The following is an 8,192-nucleotide window of genomic DNA, read 5'->3' on the forward strand; positions in this document are numbered from 1 at the left end:
GTGTCGTGCACATGTACATACACAGTGTACACACTCGCACATGCACACACAAATGTAATTTTAAAAAGCAAACTACATAAACTCATTTTTATGCTTAACTAAATGTTCAGCATGATTTTTCTTGACATTGGAAAACTACATTTTCTTTGAATACATTTTATATAGTATTTAGGGAAAGCATTGTAAATAAAAAAAGATGAAAAGTGTTATTGAATAAAGAGGCAGAAAATATTTTCTATGTTCTAAGTATTCTTATTTATTTAAATCTCTGAGGCAGGTACCATAACAATCTCCAATTCATGTGAGATAAAAAGCTGGTCAAAGTTTACACAGCTGTGTGACTTCGTGCTGTCTTGTACCACTGCACAGGCTACCTTGAACTAGTCAGTAGAAATATAACTCTCAGAGAAATGCATTCCTGAGCCAGGCAAGGCAGTTTAGCCTTTCTGTTCAGTTCTTACCAGGAGATACAGGTTCAGTAAGTGAGTAAGAAAGAGCGCTCAATTGTTTATGAACCATGTACACGGGGCAATGGAAACATACCTGGTCCTCGCCTTCCGCTTGTCTGCATTTGCGTCCGATTAAATGATGACGTATCAGTTTGAAGTTTGTGATTTTCTCTTTGTTTAGCCTGACCACTAAATCCGTTTTCCTTTGCGTTATCTGGTTTGTAACTGATAGGCTTTCCACATCCTTAAAAAGACAGTTAAAGATGCATCATTCCTTTCCTTCCCATTAGAAGATGTTTAAATCACCTTTTCAGACATTTTAAATACTCTAGATAAAATAACTTAACGCTTACGGGGCTAATACCACTCGGGGATTGTATGCTTTGCTGCTTTGAACTTTCTGATCACTAAACCATTTACAATCTCAGAGTTAACCCCCACCAACTAGCCTCTTCTGTGTTATGGGTGTATCACACTGGGTGATTCCTAAAAGGGCTTCTGAGGCTACTGACAGGGAGAGGTTTTTTTGAAAAGATCAACAAAATATAGTAGAATTATTTTAAATTTTACTTGACTGAAACTCAATCTTAAAATATTCTCAATATTCATGCTACATTCAGCATTAAATGTTAGTTATTTTATAGTAGAAAAATACCAAAAAAATCCAAAGAATTACCCATATTTTCTGCAACCGATTTGTAATGTGACCAGTGGACAACCTGCCTGAGTGCATCCTCAGTCGAGACTGCTGTGCCATCTGGGTTTGCGTAAAACAGCAAAAGTGGCTGTAAGTGGCATCGTATGCACTTGGAGACTACATCTTTCCATCTGCTTCCAATCTTTAAAGAAAAATATCACAAAATATAAACACGAATTAATTCCTGAAGTGTGGAACACAAACAGGCAGAAACTGAATTAATTCACATTTCAAAGGCTTTCAATTGCTAACAATTCAAGTACTACGAGTAATTTTAATAACTAGCCCAAATAAAAGTTTTACAGATCCTTTTTTTCCTTCCAGATTCTCATTTTTAAAAAACTTGATAGGCAAGGGTCAATGAGATGGCTCAGTGGTAAAAGACTCTCGCTGCTAACCCTGATGACTTGGGCTTGCCCCTCAGGACCCGCAAGGTAGAGAGGGAGAACTGACTCCCAGTGGCCTCTCCTCTGACCTCACCCAATATTGTAGTGTGTGTGTTCTCCCTCCCCACATGTACATACAATAAACAAATGTAAAGAGGCAAAATGATATTTTCTGTACTAATATTTAATAATTAAATTTTATTTATATACACATCTCAACCTGTACCTGGTTGAACTCATGGCAATCATAGTTCAACTTGTCAAGGGCTGGAGTTACAGGTGTGAGCCAACATGTCTGGCCTAATACTAAATTTTAAGCAGCTTTTCATATATATCATTTAACAAAGCATCCAAGGCAGTTCAATAGAGACATATAAAGGAGTTTATTCAACAAATGGTGCTGGAAGGCTGGACAGCCCAAAGAGAAAGCAACTTCCACCCAAAGTTCATAAAAATAAACATCAGCTCAGGAAAACTAAAGAGAAAATCTTCACCAAACAAACTCAGAGAAGAAAAAAAAAAAATGGAAAATGGTCTTCATCAACTTAAGTAATAATATCTGTTTTGGAAAGATGTATCACTAGGAAATGGAAAGTAGCCAAGTGTATTGGCACATTCCTTTAATTCTAGCACTAAGGAGGCCAAGGCAGGGCATCTCTCAGAGTTCAAGGCCAGCATGGTCTATATCATAAGTTCCAGGCCAGTCAGTGCTACTTAATGAGACTGTCTCAAGAAGAAATTGAAAGTAAACATATAAATAATAAAGGACTTGTGCATAGAACAAAAGAAATCCTAGAATTTAATAAGATATTCCAATTTGAAAAACTGGCAGAACATTTGAATAGACAACACATACAAACACACACACACACACACACACACACACACACACACACACAGTCACAAACACACAACCAATAAGCACATGGAAGAATGCTCAAATTACTATTAACCACAAGGAAAAACATCTAAACATTATAGTGAGATGTTTTATTCACAGTATTCCAAGAGCTAGTTTGAGCTACACAGTAAATTCCAGATTAGATTGGACTGTAGTGTGAGGGACTGTTCCAAAAAAGTGAAAAATTTATCAGAAGATATAACATATATGATCTAACTCCTTATTGTATAGACATAATTTGAAAGGCAGTGCATCGAACTGCCTCTACCCTAAAGCATACTATTCTAGAAATGGACTGGATTAAAACTTGAGTTGCAAAATAAATTTTAAATAATTTTAACAGCTTATCTTTACATTCATTAATCTAATAGTTATAATTGTTATTATGTATTTCTAAAGTATAAAAAAGTACAGTGATTGCTGCAGTTAGAAGGTCTCACCTCCTTCACATGTGCATCGTCAAAAAACACCCACTTGGCGCTCTTGGTATGAAAAGCAAAGGCACAGTAGTGTCGGCTGGTGTAACAGATCATCCCAACAAGGTGAAGCTCACTGTCTGTGGCATTTTCATCAGTCACCCTATAAAAAAGCTATTTAAAAACATTAATGTATATTTACTATCGTCTCTTTAAGAAGAGAAACAGTGAATGACAGATTTGAATTACTATGAAAGCATCTCACAGACAGCCTGGCCTTCGCCACCATTCCTCCCGAGGCATGGCTGACACTGAACTCTGACAGAGCTCTTCCAGTCTGCACGGAACCTTAGGTCCCACACGCTGAATCCCCATGCATTAGTGCAGTAGGTTTCTCTAGCGACACACAAATGACACTTTACCTAAACCCCAGATGTGAGATGACGTACACATTCTCAATTAGATAACACATTGGAAGAAACACTAAAGTATAACTATTTAAAATCTTAATTGAAACAATAACAAACAATATAGCAATCAACTTTTAAAAGCAAGTATGTATCGGGGAGATCAATACATTGATTAATTTTAAACCTTAAGCCCTTCCTAGATTAGAATTTATCACATTCATGTCCAGTGGCATCGATCATCACTCCAAGGAGAAGGAGCATGAGATGGTTTAGTTTGTAAATTGAGTTATTTCTAGTCTATGGACAAAGGTATTAGGCTTTGTCTGCCTTAAAATCATCTTCATCAGAGCACATCTGGATCTCAATATTCCTTTAAAAGATTTAGGTTCTGATGAACAAAACTAAAAATCCTGATATATGAACCGTCAGAAAGGAACTGAAAGGAGCAGGGACAGGCACAAAGAGCTGGGATACCCCAGGAAGGTAGAGATGTGTGGTTAGACTCCGGACAACATCTTCAGTCAAGTCAGAGTGCTCAGAGTCCCAGACTAGTCCAATGGTAACAATCTCCGGGCAATTCATTAAAACACGGCGAATTTTTATTTTTTGGCCACAGTTACTCTAGAAAAAAACAAATGCAAAGAATAAGCTTTTAAATTACCAATTACTATATATAGCCTATATTACATAATGAAAATCAAAATGTATCTGAAATTTGTTTTTTCAGTTTACTAGAAATTGACTTCTAACCAGCTATTTGTCTTTACTCATTAAGCAAGAACTTAATTTTAACACATTTGGTATTTTTAGATGTGTTAAAACAAATATTCATCCTGAAACAACAACAAACCCAGGAAGAAAACCCTCAAGGTTGCTAGCAGCTAGATAGATGGTGTTTAGGAGGCTGAGCCAGCCTGGACTATGGCATTACAATCTGTCTAAAAACGCTAAAGTCATTTACAATACTATGGAAAAAAACCTCACTTCTCACATTTACTCAAAGTAACAACAAAAATGATTCCTCTGCAGTCATATGATAAATTTCAGTACTTTATTATAAAGAATCCAATGGACGCACACTCTTAGTATTCAGACATCTGCACTGACCTGCCCTCGGGGTTCTGACAGGCTATGCCCTCAGCCGCAGCCACTAAGAGCACCTCCTGTGCAATTCACTATGTTCCCTTTAAAAGGGCCCTGCCCACCTCCCATCTCTCTCTTCTGTCTGCTCCTTTTTCTCTCCTCTCCTCCCCTCCCCTTCCCTCCCCTTCCCTCCTCTCCTCTTCTGCTGCTCCTGCCCCCAGAGGCCAGCCTCCCCTCCCCTTCCCTCTTTTTATGCTCTCTTTCCCTTAGTAAAAAACCCTCCATGTGAACTCTGCTTATTTGACCAGGAATCAAACCCGGGTCATAGTGGTAAATCCTAACTGCTAACTCAAGTGATCTCAGTTTTGGCTCAATCTCCCAAGCAGCAGGGATTACAGATGTGAACATAGTTAAAGAGTTTTAAAAGTAACAGTGCTAAGATAAATAGCTCATGTGATGTAAAGTTATCTCCAATATCATTAAATAAAGAAAAATTTTTATACATGTACAATCAGTATTTACATGGTAATTTCTGAATGCCGATTCTCAAGTTTAGACATAGAAGTACACTAACATCCTCCAAGTGTACTTACAGGACACTTCCGATAGTCATCTGCTGTATTCGCTGCTTGCAGCAATTCCGCAAACATCTCTGGTTTAAATCGCTCATGCCTTTCCATCATTCTGTCAACTTCATTGCTACAAAAAAAGTAGGAGTTTAAATCTAGCCTAGCCTATAAACTTACAGCACATCTATAAATTATACTTAAAAGTGGGTATTAGTATATACTGATAGGTGTGAATTACTTTTCTGTTTGAAAAATTAACCATACAATAAAAAATTACTAAATTTGGAAGGTGTATGAAATATTAAAGACAAATATAGAACCCTATGAAATTTTCCCTTTTGAGCTGTTATCCAATTTAGCCAAGGCTGGCCTAAACTTGAAATTCTCCCACCTAAACCTCCCAAACACCTGGTTTACAGGTCAACATGTCCAGCTAAGCTTTTGTTTAGGACTTCCTGGACGAGGATAAAACGTTCTGTATGGAAGTGGTCCTAATGTAAGTGTTTTGCTTATTCTATTAATTAGCAAGTAGGAATTTGAATTTAGATTCTACCCTAAGGAGCACAAAATTGAAGAAAAGTTTTTTTCCTTAGCCCAAAGCTCCCAAAGGCAAAGCTAGCATTTCAGAGGGGGGATGCTGACTCCAGCAAAGTCACTTAAGTGCTGCACTTGTGTCTGTCGCTTCTGCTGCGAACACTACCGGCTGTGTCAGAGCTGGGACATACATTTTCCTGTATTACTGGGTAACTGTCCCACCTTTGAAAACATCAAGGCATGTGAAACCTTAACACAAGTCTTCTCTTTTTGAAAAGCATTTTCAAAAGGAACTGGTGAAGGTCAAACAGCATCACTGCTTTCCACAGACGCTCCAGTTCTACTCGATGGCACTGTAACTACTTTGTATCTGCTTCACAGCTCCATGGTTTAAAATTCACACTATTCAGTAACCAGAGTACTCCCTAACACACTCAACAGGTAAAGAACACACTAAGAGTCTGATAAGCATTCAAATTGCACGTGGCAGTTTTATAGTATAGGGTAACTGTTCGTTTTGCAATCAGATGTGGGTTTCAATCTTAATCCACCCTCCTGCCAGATAAATTTACCAAATTAAGCTTATTAAATTGATAAAGGACTTGCAAGTAACTTTGACTGACTGATGTTACATAAAATCTAGGATAGGTTTTGTATCTTATCTAGGTCCCTGTTTCATGAAGAGGGAGAGAGAGGAGCTGGCAGACAGACAGTAGGCACGGCAGAATTTTAAGGTGACTGGCGAGGTCTCAAATACAAGAACCTACATAAGGGTGATGTCCATGCTTTCCTTTCTTTTTACTTCATCCCAGCTTTGACCATCATAAAGGAGACAATGAAAGTGGTGGGAACCACGGCCAATACAAAGGGAACATCTTAGTAAAGACAAGGTAAAGGTCAGCTGAGTTACCAGTGAGTGTCTCATTTCTAGCTCATTCACAGTTCCAAAAGTCTGCTATAAATATAATCTGTACATTTATAGTATAAATTGTATAAATTCTGTACATTTCATTAAATAATGCATTTAGTCTGAAATGCTCCAAAATCTGAAATTTTTTTTTGAGTGTTGAAATCATGTTATGAATGGTAAATTCTAAACCTAAGTTTATGCAACAGGTCATGCTTAAGATGCAAAATCTCTATAAATACTACACAAAATTACTATCAGATTATGTACATAAGGGAGGTATTAAACAAATGAATCCCATCTTTAGACTTGGGTTCCAACCCCACAATACTACATATTACATATCTGCAAATATTCCAAACCGAAATTTGAAACTTCAGCCAAGCACTTCAGGTAACCTGTATTAAGCTCCATGCTAAGCCTCTAGCTCTTGTGAAAGCAGAGTTGACAGTGTCACACAAGGAAGTGCACACTATGTTATAATGATGCAGAATAAACGTCACCGTGCGTAAACGTGCTCTTGGGCTCTCTGTTGAATGTGTCTGAGAGGTCTTACCACAGGGCCGTTGTAGAAATGTACCGCACGAACTCTGTGAAGGGCAGAGGGTCTGAAGACGCTCCACAGCTGCGGCACACGCACTACAGGCAAAAACAAAGGCTTACTCTATCAGTCTCAAGACAGAAGTCTGGGTCTAACCAGATAATCAGGACACTTCACCTGTTCATACAGAGTCATGGCAAACTTCTGATGAGTGACACAGGATTTAGACGTGCACATGTCTGCATCCCGGCTTGGCACCAGGTGAAAATGAATCCTTGCCAATATATTTTCCTAATTAAAAAAATTCAGAAAACACAAACAAAATAATTTGCTAAGTTGCTCATCTTGTAGAGAATACTTTGATATATAACTACTTTTAACCAAATCCTTTCCATGTGTAAATGTATCAATGTCACAAATGCTTTTCAATTTTCCTCTACAATCACTTCAAATGTTCAAGTACTCACCTTCTACAGTACTAGCTTTAAAAAAAACTAATGGAAAAAAAAGACACTTAAAGTTTTATTTTAAATACCAATCAGTGGTTGTTGTCTAGAATTCAATATCAGAAACATTTCCTACATTACCAGCATTCTCTTAATAAGTAAAATCAGGTAAATGTTTTTTAAAAAAGTGTATCTATGTGAGCGTATGTGTGTGTGAGCGCACGTGTGTGTGAGCGCATGTGTGTGAGCACATGTGTGTGAGCACATGTGTGTGTGAGCGTATGTGTGTGTGAGCGTATGTGTGTGAGCACATGTGTGTGAGCGTATGTGTGTGTGAGCGTATGTGTGTGAGCACATGTGTGTGTGAGCGCATGTGTGTGTGAACGTATGTGTGTGAGCACATGTGTGTGTGAGCGCATGTGTGTGAGCGCACGTGTGTGTGAGCGTATGTGTGTGAGCACATGTGTGTGAGCACAGATGTGTGCAGATGCATGTGCACGTGGAGGCCAGAAGACAGTTTCGAGTGTCATCCTTTGAGACAACATAAGACACTGGCCTGGAGCTCACCCATGAAGCTAAGGTGGTAGCCAACGAGCCCCAGCCTCTCCTCTCTCTGCCTCCTTAGCTCTGGATTGCAAGTGTGTGTGAGCATGGTGGGCAATTTTACATAGAACTGAGAAACTCAGGTCCTCAACTTGTTAGGTAATCCAACTCGGCTATGTTCCCAATCCTAATTACCGTTTTATAGTCCTACTTGGACCAAATAGTCTATACAACTTAAGGGACTCTGATGGAGGAAGGCCATTGGTTAATTAAATAAAGAAGCTGCTTGCCCTGATAGGTTAGAACGTAA

The 8,192-nt window shown here is 38.4% G+C and overlaps 1 protein-coding gene across 2 annotated transcripts in view; it reads right to left on the reverse strand.

Annotated features, from left to right (window-relative positions):
- The window catches only part of Usp53 (ubiquitin specific peptidase 53), a 56,201-nt gene that overhangs the window by 17,993 nt on the left and 30,016 nt on the right, over positions 1-8,192 (reverse strand). For both annotated transcript variants that reach the window (XM_005357227.2, XM_013350052.2), the window contains 7 exons: positions 7,071-7,184; positions 6,909-6,991; positions 4,936-5,041; positions 3,734-3,880; positions 2,874-3,023; positions 1,126-1,288; positions 544-693 (listed from right to left, as the gene is read on the reverse strand). In XM_005357227.2, the coding sequence (XP_005357284.1) occupies positions 544-693; positions 1,126-1,288; positions 2,874-3,023; positions 3,734-3,880; positions 4,936-5,041; positions 6,909-6,991; positions 7,071-7,184 (913 nt within the window). The remainder of the gene's footprint in view (positions 1-543; positions 694-1,125; positions 1,289-2,873; positions 3,024-3,733; positions 3,881-4,935; positions 5,042-6,908; positions 6,992-7,070; positions 7,185-8,192) is intronic.

This window comes from Microtus ochrogaster, chromosome 21, assembly GCF_000317375.1.
Source record: "Microtus ochrogaster isolate Prairie Vole_2 chromosome 21, MicOch1.0, whole genome shotgun sequence".
Taxonomy (NCBI): Eukaryota; Metazoa; Chordata; class Mammalia; order Rodentia; family Cricetidae; genus Microtus; species Microtus ochrogaster.